The sequence below is a fragment of the Eptesicus fuscus genome, chromosome 20 (genome assembly GCF_027574615.1).
Source record: "Eptesicus fuscus isolate TK198812 chromosome 20, DD_ASM_mEF_20220401, whole genome shotgun sequence".
In the NCBI taxonomy this organism is placed as follows: Eukaryota; Metazoa; Chordata; class Mammalia; order Chiroptera; family Vespertilionidae; genus Eptesicus; species Eptesicus fuscus.
The window spans coordinates 37,941,601-37,968,890 of NC_072492.1; the positions used below are offsets into that span (position 1 = coordinate 37,941,601).

The 27,290-nt window shown below is 42.3% G+C and overlaps 1 protein-coding gene across 1 annotated transcript; it reads right to left on the reverse strand.

Annotated features, from left to right (window-relative positions):
- Positions 1-1,825: 1,825 nt before the first annotated feature.
- On the reverse strand, positions 1,826-26,394 carry LRRC37A (leucine rich repeat containing 37A). The gene is made up of 14 exons (XM_054709193.1): positions 25,401-26,394; positions 22,939-23,010; positions 21,479-21,550; positions 17,597-17,677; positions 15,628-15,699; positions 14,756-14,830; positions 13,397-13,512; positions 11,149-11,280; positions 10,763-10,890; positions 9,839-9,943; positions 5,114-5,163; positions 2,307-2,361; positions 2,089-2,225; positions 1,826-1,984 (listed from the first exon to the last, which is right to left on the reverse strand). Exons 1-14 carry the CDS (start codon positions 25,526-25,528, stop codon positions 1,870-1,872), a joined length of 1,338 nt encoding a protein of 445 aa, XP_054565168.1. The 5' UTR covers positions 25,529-26,394; the 3' UTR covers positions 1,826-1,869.
- Between the last annotated feature and the right edge of the window lie 896 nt (positions 26,395-27,290).

The window sequence follows — 27,290 nt, forward strand, 5'->3', positions numbered from 1 at the left end:
GTAGGCTCTGGCATCGGGGTGCCGGACCTCGCCTGGCCTCGGCTTGGTGCTGCGTAGCGTTGGGGCTGCCGCTTGACCTCCTGCAGCAAAGGCTGCCCACTTGTACCACGGGATGAATCACCGCTACCCCATGTTTGCCTGCCAGGGCGTCGGTGCAGGCCGGGGACAGGGCGCAGGGCCAAGTCGGAGCCTCCCGCCTGGAGGCGTTCAGGAAAAACACGGAGACCACACCTTCCTCTCAAAGGAAGCGCCCAGACAGGCCCCCTGGCTTCTCCTTGAGCCAGCTCGTCAGCAGGGAGACACAAAGCTCAACTAGCCAGGGTTAAATTTGACTTTCATCGTCGACGTGACATTTCTCTTTGCAGTGCATTCAAAACAAAAATAGCCAGGGGTGTCCTGCGGTGCTTCAGACACTTCGCAGATGCCAGCGTTGGTGTGAACAGGGATGCGGAGGTAGGGCTGGAGGCGGGTCCAGGGAGTCCCTGTGGGTGGCCACAGGGCTGGTTGAGGATCAGGCCAGTTCTTGGAAGCTAGTTGCACTGACCTCTGTGGGGAGTGAGGGGAACAGGGGGTGGGAGGTGAGAGAAGGGTTCCTGTGCCCCATGGGCCTTCCCTGGAATGAAGGTGTTCCTCGTGTCTCTGAGAAGGTGGAGGTCCCAGAGCCTGTTCCCACCTATAAAATCAGCTGTTGGGGTGTGCCCCCTCCCCCCACCCTGCAATTCTCTCTCCAGGAGTGAAAACGCACTGGCTCCCTAGGTTTCAGGCTGGATGAGTGAGTGCTAAGTGCCTACACTATGATTAATTGAGCAGGACGATTAGAAATAAAAACTTAGCAACATGTGAGAAGCTCTGCCCTAACCTAAGAGATGAGGGAGTCAGGGTTTTAACATTCGTGGTAAACAGAAGCTCCTACTGTTGGCCAGGTAACAACATTTGTCATTATCAGCCACCTGGGAGGTAAGTGCCTTTGTCATCCCCATGGGGCAGGGAAGAAAACGGGCTTGAGAGCCGACCTGGGGGTCCCAAGGCTGCACAGCTAATAAATTCTCCCCCAGCTCTTTCTGAGTCTAGTTGGAGGGGTAGCGTAGTTCCCTCAGTAAGAGGGCAAGTGGGCCTGAGAGCCAGGATTGCTCAGGTTTGAATCCCAGCTCTACCCCATGCTGTTTTCTGGGTCTTCCCTACACAGGGGCCCAGGGCAACCCGGTAAGTGTGGGGCTAAGACGGCTGCCACCGTGTCTGTATTTTTTCATAGGCCCCTTGAGATGACATTGAAGATCGAAACTTCTCTTGATGTTCAAAAAAGAGAAGTCAAGTCACACTACCCATGGCAACTTGGCGTTGGGAAGAGAGGTCCGAGTGTGTGAATTCATGGAAGTTTCAAAACCTCTCTCTCAGTTCCTCATCCCTAAATTGGGGAAGATACCAGCTGATGTGAGGATTAAATAAGATCATGTCCTCAGGAGGGTTTTTGGTCTGTGGTGAGCACTTGAAGATGACTAGCTATTATTATTACAGTTCTGGCCGTTCCCACCGTTCACAGCCAGTCACGTTCCTGCCTTTCACTGCTCTTCTGAGCACTGCAGCCAGATCCTTTCTGGTTTGAATCCTTATTTGCCATCAGATTGGAATCATCAAACTGGTATTCATGCATCTCTCTCCATACTGGAATAGCTAGTCTTCTGGGTTCTGCTGTAGGAGGCTGATTATTCCTACCCTCCTTAAGGAAAAAAAAAAAAGGATTTAAAAGTTTTTTTATTATTATTATTTGTCAACTATACCTCAATAAAGCTAGGGGGGAAAATCACAAGATAATGAACAACAACAACAAAAAAGAACAATATTTATTGTACACACAGGCCAATACAATTTTCAGGGAGCCTGGGGATGGGGTCCGCTGGGTGGCAGGGTCATGTGCTCATTCGCTGGGCTCTTGGCCGCAGGGTCTGTAGCAGCAACCTTCAACACTGAGAACTCTCCACGCAACCTGGAGTGAGAAGAAGGCCAAGGCTTTTACTCCTGAAAGGAACAATTAAACTTCATTATTTCCTCACTTTTGACAAGAATTCGAAATGGTTCCCAATCATTTACATTTTGTAGAACAGTTCATCCTCAGTAGCCGGATCCTTGTCGTGTAGCTCCCGTGCCATGTCTTCCACGCGTGTGGCACTGAGAGGTCTATGTATATCCCTCAGCCAAAGCGGCTGCCTCTTCCAGAAACCGCCTTCCTAGGGAGCACACAGGGAAATATGAGCTCTGTGTCCCTCCTACTTTGTCCCCCCACAGTACTTTATCCTCCTCAAATTTACCTGCGACTTGTGTTCCGGTGACCATCTCATATGCTGGAAAAATGGGAAAAAGCCCCTTGGAGGAAAAATGCATACTGACAATTAGTGGTTCATGCCATTTCCATGTCTCTCACACGTATAGCTCTGGTCTTATGAGGACTAAATGGGTACCTGGGTCCATACGCACGAGCAAAATCACCACAGACCTGGGACCTTGAAAATGATTCCTTGCATGCTGGGCTTCCAGAAGTTCTCTGTGTTTAAAGTGGCCCCACAATGTCTCTGGGGAGACCTTTGTATGCGGCTTGGCAGAGAGTATAGGCAGGATTTTCAGCCCCACTCACTTTCTTGGCCCTTGACCAAGTGCCCTCATGCAGTGAAAGCAAAAAAGCAGAAACACACTGGGCAGAAACATTTTACTTAGATCCCCTTTAGACTGTGTCTCACATGCATCATTTGCTGGGGCAGGGTGCGGGTGGGGAGGGCGGTGCTTTTATTTTGCTAGCTGCTTTATCCCATACGTTAACTCATACCAACTAAATGCCCGATTCCAACTAGCCAGGTTATCTAGCTTGCTGACTTTCATACTGCAGGCTGTCACTGATGAGTGAGTTGTGAAATCAGATTAAAGGTCATAACCAGCACCAAAATACAAAAGGTTCTCTTTTGAATACAAACAAAATAGAAAAAAAATAAATCAGACTGCATAATAATTTTGCTTTAGAAACTACTTATGTCTGTGTGGTATGTGCGTACCGAGCTGTGACATAAAACGTACCTCACAGCCCAAGCACAGCACAATCAATGGAGAAGTCCCAACAGGAAAGGAGCCGTCTTCTTTCTGACACTAGTGTGGACGAAAGGGGCCACATGCTAACCTGACCAGCTCAGGGCCTGCATGGCAGTCTTGCAAACTCTAAGACCTAAAGTAGCCACAAGGATGGTCTGAAACTAAACCTTTAACTAAAAGCAGTGATGGTGGGTAGTCTCGTCCTAGGCCGGTATCTTCCCTGACAAGGTCAATCTTTACCTTAACTGAGCCTATTGTCTTTTTGCATCTACGATAACAAACATATCCTTGAAAAGTCTGGGTAACTTGTAACTTCCCTTTCTCCGGACCCCTCAGGGCACAACAAATTCCTTCATTGTTATTGTTATCTTGTTAATTGTTGACTGTTAACTATCCTGTACCTACCTCAGTAAAAGAAGTCTGAGTCTATCATTTTACTCTTTATCCAATCCCAGAGGTTCTCCCCACCCCCACCCGCCTTGCTTTCTCCCACCTCTCTATCACCCATGGATTTCTCCTCCTTTGATTGTAATGTATAAAAATAGGTGAAAACCACCATTCTGCGGAGCATTATCCCAGTCCATTGAGATTCTGCTTCCCGACAATTGTCAATAGTTTGGCTCAAATAAACTCACAAAAATTCTTTACAGGTTTGAATGTTTTTACATTAACACTAGCTGTGTGACCCTGGAGCAAGATCTCTTCTTTCCCCTTCTCCTTTTCCTTTTTATTAAAGAAAATGACAAACTATTGTCTCAGGTCTCTCCCAGTTAAAATTCTATGAGGTTTGGATGAAGGATAGAGAGTAGGGGCCTGAAAACCAATAGGATGAGACGTTTTCCTGCTATTTTACAGGAAGAACTCATATATTCTATCTTTCATCAGCCTGAAGGAGACTAGCGTCCTTACCCTAAGGCCATGTGGCCTTCCCTACCCCTTCCCTAGTGCCTCCGCCACCAGCAGAAACTCGTCCAACCAAGACCTCTCCCTCTGCACCGCTTCCTTAAAGGAGCAGTGACAGCAGACGCATGTCAGTCCCATTCTATCTCAGCTTTGGCTGGGAGCTGATTTTGCAAAATCCAAGTAAACCATCAGGATAAATAAGTATTCTTTCCAAATTTGGTGGTTTCCTCATTGAAAATGAGGAGATTGAAATTGGTAAGTTCTAAGTTCTCTAGTTTTTTCTTTTCTTTTTTTTTTTTTTTTACTTTTATTAGTATTTATTTTATGATGAATTTACTCTCAGGCCATACGCTTTTATTTCTTAAGTTTCTTCTGGGATATCTTTTTCTTCTTCTTCTTCTTCATTTTTTTTCCCTGTGCAACCTCCTCTTCTGGTTTAGGAACAATGTGTTCTTTTTCAGTAAGGATCATCTCAATGTAGCAGGGAGAACATATCTATGGGTTAATCCACCCATGAGCTCTGTAAGTTCTGTGCCGCATCTTGGGGGCTTTGTTCACCTAGATGTGCTAAAAGACCAGAGAATCTACATCTACATCCCTACGCTCTGCAAAAATTAAGTATTCTTTTTGGGCCATCGACCCTGCATCTAGCCCTGCTCTTTGGCCTGGGCATATCTACTAACTCCACCATTTTAACAACAGAATGGCACACATTACTTCTATAAAGTGACATCCTTCAGATGTTTGGTGGCTTTTTTAAAAAATTGATTTCAGAGAGGAAGGGAGAGGGAGGAAAAAGATGGAAACATCAATGATGAGAGAGAAACATCGATTGGCTGTCTCCTGCACACCCCACACTGGGGACTGAGCCCTCAACCCGGACATGTGCCCTGATCGGGAATTGAACTGTGACCTCCTAGGTCGATGCTCAACACTGAGCCATGGTGGCTGGGTTTCACTAGTGTTCTTAAAGTGAACATGGAGATTTAAACCTATTGATTTGCCTGATTTGGGGGGTTTTCTGGGTCAAGTGAATGAGGAACCATTTTCAGGGGTCACCTCAGGCTCCTTATGGGAAGAAGAAGCTCCTCTACTTCCAAAATTCCACTTTAAAAATGGCCAGACTCATACTTACCTTGAGCTTCCTTCTTTCCTTTCCTTTGATGGTGTTCTATGACAATAAATCTGGTTTGGAAGAAAACATCATGATTATTCATCACAATGACCACTATCTCTAAATCTTTATTTGTTTCCTTTTAAGTGAGATGCTAACTTTTTTGACAGGAACTCTGTTGAGGAGTCCTTTGACTCTTGTTCCATAGTTCCTAACTTAGGATTTTGCATGCAGCTGGCAATGTATTTTATTGGCTGTTTTAGAGAACATTCAGCAGATAATTCCTAACAAAAAACTCTTAGAAGTAGGAAAATAAAATAAAAGTATCTACCAGAAACCTACATAGCAGCTTTGTTTTAAGGTCAAGAACAAGAGTAGGATGCCTATTATTACTGTTACTATTCATCATTTTTTAGGAGGTCCTAATCAATTTAATTTTAAAAAATGAAGTATTGAAAAAAGATAAAACATATATTTGCACATGAGATGACGTATAACCTAAAAAGCCCAAAAGCATCTATTAAAATTTTATTGGCAGTACTACAACAATTCAGTAAGATGGCTAAATCCATGATCAAGAGATCAACATGCAAACCTCAATAGCTTTCCTATATCCCACAAATAACTAGTTTAAAAAATGAAAGAGCCCATTTACAATATCAATGAAAGTACATAAAGTACCTAGGAATAAACTTAACAAAAAAAAAATGTGTAACACCTATGTGATGAAAACAATAAAACTCTTCTGAAGGACATTAGGAAGAATGGTGACCATGCTCCTGGAATGTTGTAAACATGTCAATTCTCCACAAATTAACTTTCAAATGCAGTGCAATCCTATCAAATTCCAAGATAGCTTTTAAACAACCCTCCCCCCCCCCAAAAAAAAGACAAAAACTGGCCAGCTGACATTTAATAGGAAACATATGCAAGAATAGCTATGAAATGTATGGAAAACAAGATAAAAAAGCAGGAGCTTATCCTACTAGATATCAAAATATATGAAAAAGAATTGGAACTATATGGTGATACTGCTACTGGTACAGAAAAAAAAAAAATAACTGGATCAACAGAATAGAAGCCAGACAAAGAGAGTATTTTAGATCAGAGAAGAAAGAATGAGTCATTCAATAAAAGATTCTAAAACAATTGCATCTTTGTGTGTGGGGTAAACAGTCAACCAGACTAAAAACAAAATGAATGATAGACAGATTTTAAAAACTTATAAATAACAAGAAATGTTATAAAAAGGAATTGAAAATGCCAGAGACTACTTTCATACCATGAGGTGACAAAGGCCTTGTTAACCAAACCTACCACGAGGTGACAAAGGCCTTGTTAACCAAACCTACACCCCAATAAGCCATGAGAGGACTGACAGGTATGGTGACAGACTGTCAGTACAAAGCCTCCTCCTCACAAAGCCTTTGCCCTCTTCACCCCTTGACTGTTTATCATCTTCCTGTCCATTTATCTTACTCCTTTCAGTAGCTTTCTGAGTTTCAGTGTTTCAAATACGCCCCAGTGTTTTTGTGTTTGAGGAGATAGAACAGTGGAGTAAGAAGCACAGGCTTTGCAGTCGGGCAAAATGGGGTTCTGCTTTTGGTTTTGCCACTGGGGCCTTCAGTTGATCTCCATCTATGGAAGAGGGTGTTACTATCATCCTCACAGGATTGTAGGGATTGAATCAGACATTATATGGAAAATTCTTCATCCTATGCTTGGCATAAACTAGTGCTAAGTTTGCTAATGGTGTCATAGTGGTCAAATCTATCAAAGCGTTCTACCTGTGGTATCAGGCTCAAAAAGCTCTTTCCCACCACCAGTTTACAAAAGTATTGCTGCCCTGACTGGTTTGGCTCAGCGGATAGAGCGTCGGCCTGCGGACTGAAGGGTCCCAGGTTCGATTCTGGTCAAGGACATGTACCTTGGTTGCGGGCACATCCCCAGTAGGGAGTGTGCAAGAGGCAGCTAATGGATGTTTCTCTCTCACTGATGTTTCTAACTCTCTCTCCCTCTCCCTTCCTCTCTGTAAAAAAATCAATAAAAAAATATATATTTTTTAAAAAGTATTGCTTCTCTTCTAGTACTTTTACGAGTTCTTTTTTTTTTTTTTACATTTACGTAAATACATTGGTTTAAGGTGAGAAACAGAGATCTGCTGTTATTTCTCCCTCAAATAGTTAAGTAGCTATTTGATTTCCATTTAATTATATTTCACTGACTAGAATATTGAAAGATGACATTTCAAAAGTCTTAGGAACACATGGGTCTGTCTATTGCTGGACTCTGTATGCTACTTCAAATAAATATTAAGTTGCATTAGTCCTCATTGTAAAATTGACAAAACGCCTCATCTTTCTGCCTTTGAAGACTATTACTGTCCACTACAAAACAAAACAAGGCATGGTCCACATCCTCAAAGAGCTTATCATCTAAGTGGGGAGAGGAAATAATGAAACCATATATATAAATGTAAAGTTAAACTATATAGACATTGAGTGCAGTATAGGAGTTTATAGAAATTCCAACAAAGCAAAGTGCCATCTGCCACGTGGAGATGCAGAGGGTACTGTCTGGGCAATGGCCAGGTACTGTCTTCCCAGAGGCCTTGGCAAACTGATCCCCAGGCCAGTCCCCAGCCTCCTAGCTTAGAAATCAGCCTCTGTCCTCACCAAGAGAGAACTCACTACTTCCTTCAGGGGAAGTCTCACCTTGTCAATACCGCAGGATTAATAAAAAAAAAAATCAAGCCCTAACTGGTTTGGCTCAGTGGATAGAGCGTCGGCCTGCGGACTGAAGGATCCCGGGTTCGATTCCGGTCAAGGGCATGTACCTTGGTTGCGGGCACATCCCTAGTAGGAGGCGTGCAGGAGGCAGCTGATCGATGTTTCTCTCTCATCGATGTTTCTAACTCTATTCCTCTCGTTTCCTCTCTGTAAAAAATCAATAAAATATATTTTTTTAAAAATCAGAATGACAGATTCTGACCTGACGATGAGAACTACATCTGTTCCACAGACAGCATCTGTCCCTACATGACCAGGGAAACACATTCAGTAGAGACAGGTCACCATGGCACACTAAAGCACCATCAGAAGGCTACTGGTGAGAACAGAATTAGAACAAAAGCAATCAGCTGGATCCAGTGTTGAATGGAAAGGACTGAGCAGGATCCATCTGTCTCCCCAACAGGCACAGCCTGGCTAGTGGGCCTGACTCTCCACATCTGCTGCCTGAGATGCCATCTCTACACTTCAGCAATGCTACGATGGGCAATGCTCATGTTGGGCTCTTCTTCACCTTTCCTCTGCTTTTTGCTGACCAACTGCACATAGGCATGTTTCTCCTTAGCAGTTAATACAGCCCATCAGGTTTTACTCAAGTCTGATAGACCAGGAAGCCATTTGGTCCTTACACAACTCGACTCTGCTCTAGGACATGTTCACCTCTTGGGGAGCCACCTTTTTTTCTTTTTAATATATTTTTATTGATTTCAGAGAGGATGGGATAGGGAGAGAGAGAGATAGAAGCATCAATGATGAGAGAGAATCATTAATTGGCTGCCTCCTGCATGCCCCACACTGGGGATCGGGCCTGTAACCCAGGCATGTGCCCTTGACCAGAATCGAACCAGGGACACTTCAGTCCACAGGCCGACGCTCTATCCACTGAACCAAATTGGCTAGGATGGGGAGTAAAAAATTGTTTACTATATTTTTAGGTTCTCAGGGGAGGGGAATGCCTCACTATTACCCTGAAAAAAAAAAAAATGGTGACAGAATATAGAGAAAGGAGTAAGACCAGTGGGGCTGGAGTACTCAGGGAAGATTTCCTGAAGAAAGATGAACTTGAACTGGCTTTTAAGAGATTCATAGGACTTCTGCAGACAGAGCAAAATAAGGGGATTTTAGATGGGCAAGGCACAAACAAAGTGGGAATGGGCATGGTGTGGCGGGCTTATGGGAGGGGCTGCTTTGGCTGAATGGAGGGCTGCCATGACTGTTGCAAAGGTAAATTAGGTTGGATAGAGGGTAGAGTCAAGATCCCCAGCTTAGTAAGTCACTCTTTAATGTTATCCACCTGCTTGTAGGGAAAATACACCATATGTAATTGAACAAAAGGGACACAGGCAAGCTCCAGGAACAGGCGACTCTATTATGACCTGTTTTAAAGAAGGCTGATGCAGGATTTAGGTTGCTGTGTTTTTCAACTGAACCTATTTACACCATATCTTACACACTGGAGAAGAAAGCTGCTGAGTAAATCTTATGAATTGACAAGATCGCACTTTTATCTTTTAGCTGTGTCCTTTCTTCCAGGGTGACATTGCTCCATGAGGTGGAGATTCTACCTCTCTCCTCACTTCAGCCAACAAGGAAAGAAATCAGCGATAGAGAGTAAGTAATTGGTGGGTACATCAAATTAACATCATCCATTTTGAACTGAAGAAATTTTGCTATCATGTCAGCTCTGGCTTATTAAACTTAATTTTTCTAACTATTCTAGGGGCTTGTTATCTTGATTTCACTTCCACAGAGGTCTCTGGGAGTGGGGTGGGCTTCCTTTAAAAATCCCTGGAATATAATTTATAGTAAAAGAACAAAGCATATATCAGTGCTCATGGCTAAAGAGGAATATGAAGTAGGAGTCAGTAGGAAAATGGCCTTGATTTTCAGATTATGGGTTCTGAATCTATTCTAAAGACAGAATATATTTTGGAAATTGAATCGACTATTGTCTTACCTCAATGAGACTGAAAATTACAATAAAAATTATTGTTACTACAGTCACAATTATTGCCACGATGAGATGGTTGTTATAGCCATATCCTGGCACTTCTTTTGTGAGCTAAAAAATAAAAACAAAGAATGCATTAAAAGAAAAAAAAAAAAAAACAAAGATGGAAAGGATAAAAACAAACTATTCTCTAGCCTATTCTATTTCTTTTGTTGTTGTCAATCCTCACCAGAGGATTTTTTTTTTTTCTCATTGATTTTTAGAGAGAGTAGAAAGGAGAGGAGGAGGGCAGGGAATCAGGAATCCGAGTATGTGCCCTTGACTCTTCTATGCATGGGCCGATGCTCTAACCATAGAACCATACTGCCAGGGCTAACTATTCTTAACTACTACTCTAAAACCCCATTCTTTCAGGTGAATAGCTTATAGGTTCTTTTTAAAATATATATATATTTTATTGATTTTTTACAGAGAGGAAGGGAGAGGGATAGAGAGTTAGAAACATCAATGAGAGAGAAACATCAATCAGCTGCCTCCCGCACACCCCCTACTGGGGATGTGCCCGCAACCAAGGTACATGCCCTTGACCAGAATTGAACCTGGGACCCTTGAATCTGCAGGCCGACGCTCTATCCACTGAGCCAAACCGGTTAGGGCAGCTTATAGGTTCTTAAAGAACATACCAAATCTAATGTGCTATGTAATCTGAGCATTAGCATTTTCTTGTACAACTTATTTATCTTTTCTAGTCTACCCTAGGAACACTGGCGCCGTTCTCCAAATGAGCAAAGGAGGGATCGCGGTCTTAGCCAAAGTCACGTGGCCAAGACAAGATTCAGACCAGGCGCCCTGGCCTTCCTGCCTGGGTGCTTTCATGGCGTCCTAAACTGACTGGAAGTCCAGGTCTTGTGTTTGGGGAGTTGTCCTCACCTCATTGGGCTCCTCCTCTTCCCGTTCACCCTGAGCTTTCAGCCTCTGCTTTTTCCATTGATCCGTAGCCTGCTCTGCCTCGGAAACAGTTTCTTCTTGCTGTTTACTGAGCGGCTTCTTCAGGGGGCCTGTTCCAGAAAACAGCTTCCTCAATTTAGTTTTGTAACTTTAACGGGAAAACTCAGGTTTAAGAGAAAGATTTCCTCTGTTGTTTATCAAATGACTCAGGGACATGTCTCCATCTTGTACATTTGAAAAGGGAAGTTTAGTGAATGGTAATAACATTGGTTCTAGATTTTCTAGATTTTCCTCCAAGAAATAGGGCAATATGTAATTTGGTGCATGCATAACATCACTTTTATCATTAGAGTCTAGCTGCTGCTCACGCATTAGGGATGATGAACTGTCTCCATTTTTGTCGGAGGATGCCCCCTCTGCCTTAACAGTCAGCTCAGTGCTGGTGTTCCTCCGGCCTTGTAGTAGTTTCATGAACGGCCCTTCTATAAGTAGTTCTTCATCTGTCAAAAAAGAAGAGACCACTTTGATAATGAAAGACTCATGGGACAGCTTTTCTTCAGTCCTCAGCCATACATCCCAGTCAAATAAATTGGGAATCAGCAAATATCTGAGTGCCATTTAGAGAGGAGAAAAATAAATCCCAACTTAAACTTATTATTGTCAACACAACAAAAGGAGAAAAGGTGTCATTTTAAAAGGTGGTTATTTATTGAGAACATTCCATAGTGTGGAATATAGTAGCTATATTTAGGATTATTCCATTGGTCCCCAAGGGCCAATTGCCGGTTATTGAAGAAAAGCCAAGTCTGAAGGACCCACTCAGTGAGAACCTGAAGACCTACTGTGACTCCCCACATTCAGGTACCCCATCCTGTCTTGCCTGAGATGCGGAGGGGGCCAGAGGCTTCCTCTCTCCACTCTTCAGGGAGCTCGTGTTCTTGCTACCATCACAGAGGACCCGGATTAACGCCCACTGCTGACAGGTCCTCATCTGGACACGCCCTTGTCCACTTACCCACCGATTCCTTAGCTTGGTCCCTGCTCCCACACATCCCAGCCCCCATAACAGAAGGCTCTATACAGAAAAAAACACTATGTCCACTCTTGCTCTTCGCTTAAATTTAGGCAGGCATCTGGGATGTAGATTAAGAGATGTGCAAGGTTGTGTGCCACTGTGGAATGTTCAATAAATCTATGAAATAATACTTGGGGAAAGAGCAACTTTTTAAAAAATATATTTTTTTATTGATTTCAGAGAAAAAGGGAGAGGGAGAGACAGAACCATCAATGATGAGAGAATCGTTGATTGGCTGCCTCGTGCATGCCCCTACTGGGGATCGAGCCTGCAGTCCGGGCATGTGCCCTTGACTATAATCGAACCTGGGACCCTTCTGGCCCCAGGCCGATGCTCTATCCACTGAGCAAACTGGCTAGGGTGGAAAGAGCAACTTTTGTCAGCTGCCTACTTTGCTTTCATTTCATGTCATTTCTTATATTTTCAGTTTCATGTGGGGAACCATCCAAAGCTTCTGACTGCATGACGGTCAAATGTACCATTGGGCAGCTGGGTTTTCTTTTCCAGAAAAGTTAAAAGTATTGCTGGTGGTGGTGAGGCCAGAGGAGGAGGTGAGGGCCCTGAGAAAGGAGGAGCATGGGCTTACGAGAGCCCCAACTTGAAGCCAGAGACCTGGCACCAGTGACAGCACTTAGCACTTTCTGACCCTGTTTTCACTCACCTGTGAAAGGAGATTAAAATGCATGCTCTGCCCACCCTTGAGGTAAAAGGGAATAATATAATTGGTCAAAACATTGTTTTGAAAAATAAGCAACAGCATTATTATTTATGATGTGTCCCAGATCACTGACAGAGACCCATATTCAAGCTATCTGGGCATGAAAGCACATTTTGGAAGTTATCAAGTAGTGCCAATAGCTTAATATGTAGAAAAATACTTAAAAGCATCTGAGTGTTTGGTGGATAGAAAACCTTGTGTTTCAGAGCAAGTTCAGAGCTGAATGGTCTAAGGCAGCAGTCGCCAACCTTTCAGACCTCAGGGACCACCAGTAGTTCGAGGACCACAGGTTGGCGACCGCTGGTCTGAGGATGCAGGAGCCCTCCCATCCATTAGAAGGGCTGAGTAGCAGCTTCTGGGGATGGATCCAGAAACTCTCAGATTCCAAATAAAACAGCATCATTTATACTCTTTTTATAAAATTGCAAAAATAAATGAAATAAAAATGTACCTATACCTGTCCTACAAGGCAAAGGGCAATTGAAACCGCATGCATACAAAACCAGTTTACAGACTGACACACTAATGAACAAGTTCTCATTTGGAAGTAAAGCACCAAGCAGAGGGCACAACACACACTATGTGGCCATTGATGTTAACTCCCTTCCCCCTTCCATTCTTTCCCTTCTATTCCTCTCTTGTTCTTTATCTGACTTTTAGCAAGATGTAATTCTTAGAAATCTAGGCAGTTGAACTCTGAATGAGTGAATAAAAACAATGCAGTTACATTATTTGTTTAAAAATTTATTATCATCGCTTAAAAATAAAAAATTAAAACATAAATAAAAATTTAAAAGTTTATCATTGGGCAATTCAGACTCACCACAAGGTATATTTTTCAGACATTCAGTATCACAATGCAGTTTGACTGTCTTGGCAACAGTCTCAATATTATTTTTAAATTGGCAGAGGCAGCAGGTCAAATGGCTAGGTAAGATCCTATAAATGGAAACACAGAGTAAATTAGTAGCAAAGGAGTTACTTGAGTTGGTAGGCCAAGGCTACCACAGAGCTGTGAAGAAAAGAATTGTTGGGGCTGCCCTGGCCAGAGTTGCTCCATCGTTAAGAGCATCGGCCTACACAATGAAGGGTCTTAGATTGGATCCCAGCCCCAGTCAGGGCAAGTATTGGAGGCAACAGATGGATGTGTCTCTCTCATATCGATGTTTCTCTCTCTTTCTCTTCCTTCCTTCCTTCCTTCCTTCCTTCCTTCCTTCCTTCCTTCCTTCCTTCCTTCCTTTTCCTTCCTTCCTTCCTTTCTTCCTTCCTTCCTCCTTTCTTCCTTCCTTCCTCTCTCTCTCTTTCTCTCTCTCTCTCTCTCTCAATCAATCTTCCTTCTTTCTCTCTCTCTCTCTCAAAATCAATAGTCACCCTAACTGGTTTGGCTCAGTGGATAAAGCGTCGGCCTGTGGACTTAAGGGTCCCAGGTTCGATTCCAGTCAAGGGCATGTACCTTGGTTTCGGGCACATCCCCAGTGGGGAATGTGCAGGAGGCAGCTGATTGATGTTTCTCTCTCATTGATGTTTCTAACTCTCTCTCCCTCTCACTTCCTCTCTGTAAAAAATCAATAAAATATCAAAAAAAAAAAATCAGTAGAGTCCTTCTGTACTCCTTTCCACTGTGTGTGAAAATCAATGGGAAAAATATCCTCAGGCGAGGATTAAAAAAATTTGTTTTAAATCAATAGAAAAAAATATCCTTGGGTGAGGATTAACAACAAGAGTTGTTTGGGCATATCGCCTGAGCACTTTGGTAGGGATCAGTTGGCCATTTGCTACTCTTGAATATAGTAAATAGAGCAGAGGACAGAAGTGCCCAACAGAAGGATAAGAATGGCAGTGGGTATGGCATGCCTAGAATAAAGGTGATAGGCATTAGAACTGGGTGACACTAATATGTAGTTTAATTCAGAAGTATCTCCTTTTCCTAACCCAAATGTCTCACTTTGGGTTGAGAATACACAGGAAGAGGGAAGACTTCTGAGAAGACTCTGGATAAGTCCCCATCTTATGGAGTCCCTTTCTCAATTCCTAATTATGAATGGTACATATATTAGAAATTACTCTGGGCATGAAAAACTTTATGTGGCTACCTGGCCTCAAGAAGCCTGACTTAAGAAAATAATAAAAGAAGCCTAAAAGAAGGGCTAAGTGAAAATAAATATAAGAAAAATCAACTTACAATTTTTCCAATTGAGGGGTCATCATGAGGACGCTCCCAACTGTTATAAGTGACACTTGTGTCCTTCCCATGTCTCTGAAGGAGAAAGCCCAAACATGCATGATATAAACCCAAAGACAAAAACTGTACACTTAAAAGACACTTAGCGCCGAAACTGGTTTGGCTCAGTGGATAGTGTGTCGGCCTGCGGACTGAGGGGTCCCAGGTTCGATTCCGGTCGGGGGCATGTACCTTGGTTGCGGGCACATCCCCAGTGGGGGGTGTGCGGGAGGCAGCTGATCGATGTTTCTCTATCATCGATGTTTCTAACTCTCTATCCCTCTCTCTTCCTCTGTAATAAAATCAATAAAATATATATTTTTTAAAAAAGACACTTAGCAACATGTGAATACTTCAATTCTGGCTTCTGTCAAGCCAGCTTAAGAGCTTACTTGCCATAGATAATTTCAGAAAGCTCTTTTTGAAAAAATTTAAATTTATTTGTGTCATCAAATGAATGACCTTGGTGCAACAATCTTTTTTCTTTGATTAAAACCGTTATCCTACTTCTCGTTCTCTATTGCGCCCACCACTTGATTACTCTTTTAATACATAATGTACAACTTGTTTCTTTCTGATGTCAATAGTATTTCTACATGCACCTACATGTTCCATATCTGTATGTGTTCTTCAACGCCACTCCCTTCCTCTGTTGGCTGGCTTGTTCATATGCATTCTTTCTTAATCACTTTTCTGTGCCAATAACTCTTATCCAATAACCCAGTTAAAATGTAAATTATGACCTTTTAGTCAAAATCCAAAATACTTAATCATTGATGAAAGTAAGAAAGCAGAAATCATCTCATGAGCCATGAGATTGTTGTAATACTTACAAATATTTTAATGCTGGCAATTTAAAAAGATATGGATCTTGAACAGTTGTCAGAGGATTCCGATTGAGAATTCTGAAAAATGCAATGGAATTAAAATTATCTGCATTTTCAATAATTTCCGTGAAAGTTTATATTCATTTTGTTGGTACAAAACTTGAAGATTGAAAAAAATAACTTTCTATCTTTATCCATATAGATCACCCTTAGAATTCGTACAGCACTCTTTTTCAGGGAATTACCCAGTTTTCTAATGATAAAGTGAAGAAGAGAAAGTAAAAGAAGAAGGAGGAGGAGGAAGGAGAAAAGTAGACAGCATACGGGAAAAACTGCTGAAGAACTTTTCAGAATGAAAACCCTATGCAAAAATTAACTATATTTCTATACACAATGAGTAATAGAAAAATAAAATGAAGAAAAGAATTCCATGTATAACAGCATCAAAAAGAATGAAACACTTAGGGAAAAAATTAACCAAAGACGTGCATGACTCATACACTAAAAATTACAAAATGCAGGGGGGGGTGTGTGTGTGGGAAGGGAATGGGGGGGTTGATGACAAATATGTGATACCTTAATCAATAAAGTAATAAAAAAAATAATAGCCGAAACCGGTTTGGCTCAGTGGATAGAGCGTCGGCCTGCGGACTCAAGGGTCTCGGGTTCGATTCCGGTCAAGGGCATGTACCTTGGTTGCGGGCACATCCTCAGTGGGGGGTGTGCAAGAGGCAGCTGATCGATGTTTCTCTCTCGTCGATGTTTCTAACTCTCTATCCCTCTCTCTTCCTCTCTATAAAAAATCAATAAAATATATTTAAAAATAATAATAATAATAAAAAATAAATAAAAATTACAAAATGCTGTTCAAAGAAATTCAAGCAGATCTAAATAAATGGAAAGACATGTTTTGTTCACGGATCAGAAGATAATACTGTTAAAATGGCCGTACTCCCCCAAATGATGTGTGGTTTCAAGCAATCCCTATCAAAATCCCAACTGACTTATTTCCAGAAAGTGACAAACTAATTCTAAAATCATATGGCAATTCAAGGGACCCAGAATAGCCCAAACAATCTTGATAAAGAGGAACAACGTGGGAGGACTCACACATCCTGGTTTCAAAACCAAATTTTGGGGTCAGTTTTGTGGTTTCTGTTTTCTTGACACTAGACTATTTGAAGTCAACACTAAAAATTAATTTTTTTGCCTCTACTCCTCCAGCTGTACCTACAGCTGTGAACAGACAGGAATTTCTAGAGCAATGCAGAGCAATGGGATGGTTTCCTTCCAGGAAAGAAATTGGAATGAGGCTACAGCTATTTATTTTTTTCTTTATATTTTTCACACCCCACCTTAGCATAAACAGCCATATGCTCCCTCTCAAAGGTTCCCCTTGCCACAGATAATTCACTTCAGAGGCATATACTTTCTGAAAAATAATGTTCTGGGTGATTGGGGAGAGAAGTACCCTGTGGCAGATTTTTAGGGATTCTTTCTGCTTTACCATTTAAAAGAGACTCATGGCTGAGGAAACACCCACACCTTTTGCTCCCTGGAGAACTCGGAACTAAATTATTTCAGTTCTATGTTGCATACAGTTAAGCAGTCAGGAACTCTGCACATGAACAGGAATCAAAGTTAAGTTCAGATGTGGAATTTCAAGGACCATTCATATAGCGGAGCAGCAGCAACACTGGGATTCCCATGACGATGCTACATTGAACATTATGTGCTTGGTGCCCTCTCTTGCCCATGCCAAAGGTCAGTACAAGGGAACGCAGACAGTGCCATAGACGAGTTAGACAAGTCTCTTGGTCTCTTTGTACTTTACTTTCCTCATTTGAGTGAAAAATGAATGGCTCTTAAGCCATCCTTTTCAGAATTCAAACTGGGCTTACATCCAACTAACCAATCACTGTATGATGTTTTTACACATAGCTTTTTACATATGTTTATCTTCTATTTCACTTACAACTTGTGTAAAAACTTCATTCCATGCCAGGCCTGAAATGTTCCAAAGCTCACTTTTCTGATTAAATTGCAACCAAGGTTTCTACAAAAAGACACAAGCAAAAGAAGACAAAAAATATTATTTCTGATCATTTATCTTTTGGCAGTGATTCTAATTGATATATAATAACCAACCTCAATACTCCCTCCACACACTGAATAAATCTCACTGTAGAAGAGAGTTGCTTATGATTTATGCTTTTATATTTATATATGTGGTACATTAGATACAAAACAGTGAATAACAATGAGGTTTACAATTAAGTTTTATAAAAATTATAAAGATAATTAAGATATATTTATAACTTACATATACTGCAAAAAAGGTAGTGATGCAAATGTATTCCTTTCAATAAATTGTATTTTATTGCAGGATAAATCTCTAGAAAAAGTAAAAGAAAAATAGTGCCTCAATTAGCTACTAGATATCTAATTAGTAGGAATAATTGGTAGAGGCTAGAATGGTAATATTGAAAATGTAGCTTTAGTCTAAACCTGAAATCTTAGGAATTGTGATTTGAACCTTTCAGAGCCCCTAACCCTGCCCTCACCTCTCTCACTTTCATGATCTTCATAAACAAAATATGCAACTATAGATCTTGATAGACTTTAAGGGTAATCTTTCTTGAGAGCAGAAGAATCAACTAGATGACCTTTTATCCCATCAAATTGAGATTATGAGCTCAAAGGTTGTATTTTCATATGTAATTATAAATGTATAATATTAAAATAAATAGTCTCACATTTACACACCCTTCTGGTTTAATTCTGTTTGTCTAAGCCAATTCAATATCAGATGAAATAAAAGATGCCTTTTCACATAACTTGAAATGAAGTTACTTCTCTAATAATACAGAACTTTGAACTAATTCAGAATGACACTTTCTTTTTTGTTTTTAATATTTTATTGATTTTTTTACAGAGAGGAAGGGAGAGGGATAGAGAGTTAGAAACCTCGATGAGAGAGACACATTGATCAGCTGCCTCCTGCACACCTCCTACTGGGGATGTGCCCGCAACCAAGGTCTATGCCCTTGACCGGAATCGAACCTGGGACCCCTCAGTCTGCAGGCTGACGCTCTATCCACTGAGCCAAACCGGTTTCGGCCAGAATGATACTTTCTATTAAATTAATAGAAATTCATTTTAATTTTACATTGCTTTAATAACCCATGAATGAAACTGCATCAGTTGTACAGTGGTGGGACAACAGAAAACAACATATTGCTAATTTTTACTTGAAAACACCCACTGTTGTCTATAGTTGGCTCTCTTATTTCCATTGATTCCACTTTAGTCCCTCACTTTTCACCTGGATGAGTATAACTGTTTTCTGACTGGTGTCCCCCAGTCCTAGGGGGGCAGCCGCTGAGAGCGGGCAGCGGCCGCTGAGAGCGAGCAGCGTGAGCGGCCTGGCGGAATGCTTGCTTCATTGCTGCGGCAATGAGGTAAGCATTCCACCCCGGCCGCGGAGGGCCTCTGGGCATCAGGCGCGGAGCAGCCAGGCCCCACAGAGAGCTACTGGCTCACGGATTTGTGCGCAGGGCTACTAGTATATAATAAAAGGCTAATGTGCAAAGTGTCCCCTCAGGAGTTTGACTGGGAGACCGGGAGTTCGATTGCTCACTATGACATGTGCTGACCACCAGGGGGTGCAAAACGAAGGAAGGCCCTGGCTGGCAGCTAGAAGGCCCCGATCGGCCGTGATCGCCAGCCAGGCCTAGGGACCCTACCCGTGCATGAATTTTGTGCACTGGCCTCTAGTTTATGAAATAAACAAATAGCTGAGAAGTGGAGGGAGAAAAATGATTTTCAGTTTTATCAATTTATGGCTCCTTCTTGTGTGCCTCTGCAGCATGTTGTCTTCCATTTAGTACTTGTGCACTGTTTGAGCTTGTGTTTATTTTCCCCATGAGATCATGAGTTACTAGAAGGGTAGAAACCCTGTTTTACCCATCTTTGTGCCTACAATTCTAGGTATAGTGCTTGGCATATTCTTTACTAAGCTTATTTATTGATTGACATTTTTAAGTGAATGGGAATACTTATGATAGCATGAAATAATTAGCTTACAAAGTATTTCACAGTAGAAGTAATCAATAACCTAATCTATTGAGCAGTTACCTCATTTGCTTTTCTCCAAACTGTAAGGTTTGGAACCCAGATGGCAGATACCCAAGACTAATACAAAAGTGGTGTCCTCCTAAGGCTTGAAATGTTTGGTAATCCAAAGGACTATTTTTAGTGTCATATGAGACACTTCCCTTAAGCCTTCTACATTTGAAAAAAGAATCTATTTGCTAAACAGCATCATTCATTTGCTTAATAAAGATTAATGACATACACAGCTCTTGATGCCATGGACAAAGGATCATAATTGAGTTTTATAGCAAAGAATATCTCTTTATAAATAAACAGAATTACTAGGCAAACATTCCTTCCTTGACAAGGAGGCTGGAGAGATTTTTATTTTGTAACTAGAGGCCCGTTGCATGAAGATTCGTGCAAGAATAGGCCGTCCTTCCCCTGGCTTCACTCCCAGCCACTCAGGAGCCTGCAAGTCCTCACTCGCGGCGGAGCACCGCTCCTGTAGCTCCCTCCGCCCCCTCCCCTCCCCGTCACAGCAGGCATCCCGGCCGGCCCAGCCACTCTGCGCCTGCATATTAACCCACCATCTTTGTAGGGTTAATTTGCATACTCACTCCTGATTGGCTGGTGGGCATTGCGAAGGTACTGTCAATTTGCATATTTCTCTTTTATTAGTGGAGGTGGGGCATTTCTAACATGCTTATTTAGTGTAGACATTTCTAATTATACCATTTAACCATCATTTTAAGCATTTATTTTTAAATATTGGTATAACAATTCCTGTATTGAAATCCTTACCACCAGTCTGCTCTCTTGGTAACTTACTATGTTCTTAATAATACTATGTTTACATAATTCATCTGCTTAAACATTAAATGTGTAAATATTAATCTAATTAAGATTAAATTATCAAAAAATTCTGGGTTAATGGCATTCAAATTAATGCAAGAGCTCTATATTTTCTTGTACTATAGGAAACAATTTGAGGTTAACCTGAATTCCTCTCATTTCACTAAATCAACATTTAAAAACCTTTTCTGTAGCCCGGCTGTGTGGTTCAGTGGTTGAGCATCGACCTATGAACCAGGAGGTCATGGTTCGATTCCCAGTCAGGGCACATGCACAGGTTGCGGGCTCCATCCTTAGTGTGGGGCATGGAGGAGGCAGCTGATCAATTATTCTCTCTCATCATTGATGTTTCTATCTCTCCCTTCCCCTTCCTCTCTGAAATAAATTAAAATATATATTAAACAAACAAACAAAAACAAAGACCAGGTAGTAAATATTTTAAGTCTGTCTTGAATATCTACCTTCTTTGTTTCTTTTCTTTTACAGCCCTTTAAAAGTGTAAAAATCATTCTTAACTTATGGGTTGTAAAAACACACACACCATAGGTCCAATTTGACCATGGGCCCTAAACTAAATATAAACATAAGCAGATGGTATATGAACACTTAATAACAAGGCTCATATGAGTGTGTATAATTATACTGTATTACCACTTTTTCTCTATAACTGAAGAGTTTTTCTATATATATCTTGTCCATATGATTAAAAAAATAAAAATGCATAGGAGATATTAAGTGCTAGAGATGGGCTAGAGCCCTACACAAACTTACAGAATTGTAGAATTTTATTGATGGGAGAAATTGTAGAGATAATATGTTTTGAAATCCTTATTTATTGATAGCATAATTAAAAACTCAAATAGAAACAAGAAACAAAAACAAAACTCAAATAAATTAATTAACTTACAAATACTGGAGGAACAGCAGGCCTTCAAATGAATCCTTATGTAATTTTCTCAAATTATTTCCACTGAGATTTCTGAAAAATGAAAAGGTTATTTCTGAATCAAAATGAAAAATAACTACAACTATTTACTGCACAGAAATATATATGGGGAAACCTGGGTAATGGTGCCATTATTAGGTCTTTTATTAATAATCCAGACAGAAGTCATTTATGACAATCTGTGAAAGCTGAACTAATAATATGACACTCAAACTGTCATGAAAAATACCAGGCACTTTGAATGTATTTTCTCCCAAATCACTTATGTGCCTAAATGGACTTTTCTACAAATCAATATTTTAAAAAATGGGCAAAAATGGACAGGGCAAATACAGAGAAGAAATACAAATCCTACCTAATAATAGAAAAATATGCAAATTGACCGTACCTTCGGGCAGGACTCGGGGTGGCCGGGGTGGCCAATTGGGCCGGTGGGACGCTGAGCTCGCATCACCAGCGGAGGTTCGAGCTCAGCGTCTGTGCCATGGCTGTGCTGCGGCACAGAAGGGGCCTCTGGGGCAGCGAGCTCACGTCCCACCGCAGACCATCAAAAGCCGGGGAGCTGGGTGCCTGTCCGCTCAGGCACCAGGCCTTTCAGAAGCCTCTGCCGCGCTGGAGGCTTCTGAAAGGCCTGGTGCACTAGCGGACAGGCGCCCAGCTCCCCCACGATCGAAAGCAAAAGCGGGGGAGCTGGGTGCCTGTCCGCTCAGGCACCAGGCCTTTCACAAGCCTTCGCAGGCCTGGTGCACCAGCGGACAGGCACCCAGCTCCCCCGTGATCGAAAGTGAAAGCGTGTAGGGGACCCTATACGTGCATGATTCAATCATGCACTGGGCCTCTAGTGTTTAATAAATATATAAAAGCATTTAAGTTCACAATTAATCAGAAAAATTCAAAGTCAGATGGGACCCCTTTTATTCACCCATTAGATCAGCCAAAAAATGGAGACTATCCAGTGGTGAAAAGGAAGAGGGAAATAGATGCTGTCGTGGCCCATTGACTGGAGTGTAAGTTGGCACAACTTCTTTGAGGGCAATTAAAATATATCAGCCCTGCTTAGTGGCTGAGCCTCGAACTATAAACCAGGAGGTCAGGGTTGGATTCCTGAGTTACGGACTTGATCCCCAGTAGGTGGTGTGCAGGATGCAGCCAATCAATGATTCTCTTTCATCATTGATGTTTCTATCTCTCTCTCCCTCTCCCTTCGTCTCTGAAATCAATAAAAATATATTTTAAAAAAAGAGGACCTGCCAAATTTAGTTTTTAAAACAAACAGAAATGCAATAAATAGTGATTGATTTGGGACATGGAGGAGGAAATACCATTTATCAGAGTTATTGACCTCAAAATTCTGGACCAAGAAGGATCTTACAATGCAGTTAGTTATTTGTTGTATTCATTTTTGGAGAGAATATACTCACAGTTTTGCAACAAAATGGTATGACTTCCATGTATCTTTATTGATGTAAGAAATTGAGTTTCCTTGCAAGTTTCTGTGAAGAAACAGTTAATATCTTTGAATAAGTAGGAAAAGAAGGAACAGAATAAGTAAAACATCATGGCAACCGTGTGGGGAATATTCAAATGCAGAAAATACCAGTTTTCTAATTTCCACAGCTTCCCAGTTTGCACAATTAATAAAGACAATATGTGGGGCCACTGGCACAGACAATGAGGCAGCTCCTCAGAACCTCAACTTCTCTTGGATAGGTAATGCCAGTTAATACTTTGAATGCATTCTTTCTAAAATCTAAAATGACTTTTACAAATCAATGAGAAAAGAATAATTCAACAGAAAAATGGCAAAAATTTATCATTATCAGTAAATAAATATAAAGAAACCTTATGCCAGGCCACAGCACAGCTTTGGCTCAGTGCCTCTGTGGAAATCTCTCCAGGTGTTAGAAGGATAAGGGCAGTTAGAAGTGAGGGGACTAATATGGAAAGCTCTCATAGACATATTTGACAGGGAAAAGCACAAATCCCTGAGCAAGGAGTAAAGTATTAATATTTTAGGGAAAAATGCAAAAAGGAAGGAATGAAGGAAGGAAGGGAGGGAGGAAGGAGGGAGGGAGGAAGAGAGATTGGATGGAAGGATAGACACACACCAAAATGGTAACAGGAGTGGTAGAGGGTGAGATTTTCACATTTTATACTATATTCTTCTGTGACATTTAAAAACACACAGTGAGAATATGTCTATGAATTACAAGTGTTTAAAAGAAGCTGTTCGATTCCTGAGGTTCAGTTTCAACCTGTGGATGACTTTGAATCTTTACCTTTAGCTTTGTCCTCTTCTCTCAGCAACAACTACCTATTCAGCTTACAGACACATTTTCCAGGAAGGTCAGAAAAAGTCAAACACCTACCTATCTGCCCTGTGCCTAGGGGACATTTCCACTCCACCGGAAGCCTTCTGGTTACTTTATGCTCACCAATAAAAGATGACCAAACTGAACTCATCTCCCTCAAACAGGCTCTCCTTCCCAACTGCTGTATGTCCACCTGTCATATCACCATCATTCGCCTCATCATCCAGGGCAGAAATTTTATAGGGTCATATTTGACTTTTCTCTTTCCTGTACATTCCATCTCCCATCTCCAGTCAGTCACTAAATCTTATCAGTTGTTCCTTTATAGTGTTCCCGGGATTCTTCTTTTACTCCTATCACAACTACTCTGATTCAGCGCCTTCCCACTTTACTCCTAGAATTTGCTAGCGCATTCTATTTGGTCTCCCTGAATCAAGCTTTCCTTTCTAGATAGCTCTACATATGGAATCTAAAATAATCCTATTTTAATCATCTGTCTCTCTCACTTGAAAACTTTCAGGGGCTCTCCCTATCTCAGTGTAACTTCCAAACTCCTATAGCAGATAGCCAAGTTTTTTCATAATCATATTTTTCACTGCTTCCTAAACCAATTCTTTACAGCCAGACTGGTCTTTTAAGTCCTGATCATTCCTCCAGCCATGCCTCCGCCTAGACTGTACTCATTAGTTTTTCTCTATTTAACAAACCATAGCCATCCTTTAAATCCCAGCTAACCTTCTAGCTTATCCATACAGCTTTTCCTGACTTCCACACCCCAGTGACTATAGATTCTGCTGAAGTATTGCACCTCTGGTCTGTATCTCTTTTAGTACTTAATTATATGTTACCTCCTTTTTTATGCATATTCTCTTTCTTCCCACCTACCATTGTCATGTTCTATAGACAATGTCACACTTCTGTGGCTCCCACAGTACTTATCCCTGAGTTGGATACAAAATGGGTGATATGTATATAATATATATATATATATATATATAGCCAGGAGGCAAAGATGAATTCTGGATATAACTGAGTGATTTAATAATAGCTAACACATACATATGTTAGGCACTGATACAAGTACTTTACATATATTAACTCATCTAACTCTTACAACAATCCTATGAGATGGCAACTATCATGATCTTCATTTTACAGACGAGGAAACTGAGTCCCAACACTAATAAATGACATACCTGGGCTCAAATCTAGTCACTCTGGCTCTAGAATCTCTACTCGTAACCGCTTTGTTGTATCGCTACCAGTGAGATGGGGAGAGAGCCATGTTGCTGTAAAGAGGATGGAGCAAAAGTGGGAGGTAAGTAGAGGATACGGAATAAAACAATGGGACTGAAGAATGGATAAGGAAAAATAATAGGGGCAATTAAGACTGGTGAAGGAGGAAACGATAGTAAGAAGGAGAATGAAGATAGAAATAGTTGACAAAAGATAAAAACAGAAAGTCAGTCAGTGTGGGCTGGAGAAGATGAGGAAAGCCAGGGAAGACCTCGGGGGAAAGGCTGCCATGTCAGGTAGGAGGCAGAGGACAAAAGAGGAACGGCAATTCTTACAAGACAGAGAAGGCGCCCTGGTAGGTGTTGGGCTCTGGCACAGGCACTCTGCGGAGCCTCTCCTTTGGGCCGAGACCAACACAGGACAGCGTCCCATTACTGCAGGCACAGAGCTCACAGATGGTCATGGTGGCACTCTGTCCAGTCTTTGGAGGAACTGTCTCAGATGACGCTGGTTGCTGAGTTATTAGAACTTTCAGGTCCGAAGGTAGAACAGTGCTTTCAGTCAAGGTTGGCTGAGGAGCCTGAACAGTCTCTGGATGTGGAAGTGTCACCTCAGGGTGCTGTGGAGGAGCTGTAGTCTGCTGCAGGGCTGTAGCATCCACAGTAGGCTGAGCTGGGGTCTCCTGCTGCAATGGAGATGAGTCTATCTTCTCAGGGGGCGTTGGGGGGATCTCCTGCTGGGTTGGAGCTTTGACTTCCTCAGCGGACTTTCGAGGATGATCTGAGACCTCCTGCCCAGTTACAAATAGTTCAATCTCCTTAGTGGACTCTGGAGATACCAAAACCCCCAGAGCGACATCTTTAACATTAATGTGGGACAACACTGGGTGCTGAGCTTCCCCCGAACCTAGGGGTGAGACTGTCACCTCATGATGTACCGAAGGTTGAGCTACAACACCCGTAGAGGATTTTGGCGGCTGAGCTCCACCCTTCTGATGGACTGGAGAAGGTTCTACACCAGCAGGAGGCACTTGAGGCAGAAGTGAGCTCTTCCACTGGATCGAAGGTTCAACATTTTCAGCGGGGACGGGATGCTGACCTGGAATTCCTTGGTGGACTGACAAAGGTTTCAGTGGCTCAGAGGACACTGTAGACTGAGCTGAGGCCTCTTGTTGGGGTGGAAACTGAGCTGACGTCTCCTCCTGGGTTGAAGTGGCTTCTGCTTGCTGAGCTGGGGCCTCCTGAAGGGTTGGAGGATGTTTCACTTCCTCGGGGGCCTCTGTAGGCAGAGCCGAGTCTTCTTGTTGGAGTAATAGAGATTCAACCTCTTTAAAGGCATTTGAAGGCTCAGGTGGGGGGTTTTGCTGATCCAAAGGCCAGGGCTCGGTCGGGCCCGAGGGGATGGAGGTCAGCAGGACAGGGTCCAGGGCCAACTCTGAAGGCTGAGCTGCCTGGACCAGCAGCCACAACAGCGGCCACATAAACAGGGGCCATGGGGCCCAGAGGTGCAGCCCAGACATGACAAGCAGAGGTCCAGGGCATAGCGAGCCACCCAGGCGAGTGGGTCACAACGAGGGACTCAGGGAAGCGAGCGGGTCACAGTGAGCAACCCAAGTGAGTAGGGCACAACGAGGGATCCAGGTGCGTGGGGCACAGTGAGTGACCCAGGCACCGGACAGAAGCCCAACAATTGGCAGCCTTGTCACAATTGGCAGCTGTGTCATGCATGTGCCCCTTAGCAACCAAACACCCCTCCCCCGCCTCAGGTTCCAACCTTTCTTTAGGCAACCTTTGTTACTCTTGGGCTGAGCGTGACTGCAGAAGAGTGAGCCTTTCCCCAGAATCACCAAGGGACCAAGCAGTCCTTTTCACTTGCAGAGGGGATAACAGCCTCCCACGAAGCCTCCCCTTCCCCCTCACAGTGAGGCAGGATTTGAGCTGTAGACCTTGGTGGCTCCAGACTCCAGCAGCCCAGGGATGGGGGCAGGGGTTTTAAATGCGGTGGGAAGATGGGAGGTGCTGCAGAGCTTCCCAAGGAATCCACAGAGCCTGGCATCCCAGGAAATTCAGAAATGCTAGTCCAGTTCTGGCTATCTGAACTCCTCAAAGCTGAAATAGGAGAGACATTCTTCCTCCTCTGGGCCATACTGCTTCCAAGAAAGCAGTTAGGGTGGTGGAGAGGAGGACACTTTACAGTTCCAAAATGTTGCCATTTCCTCAAAACTC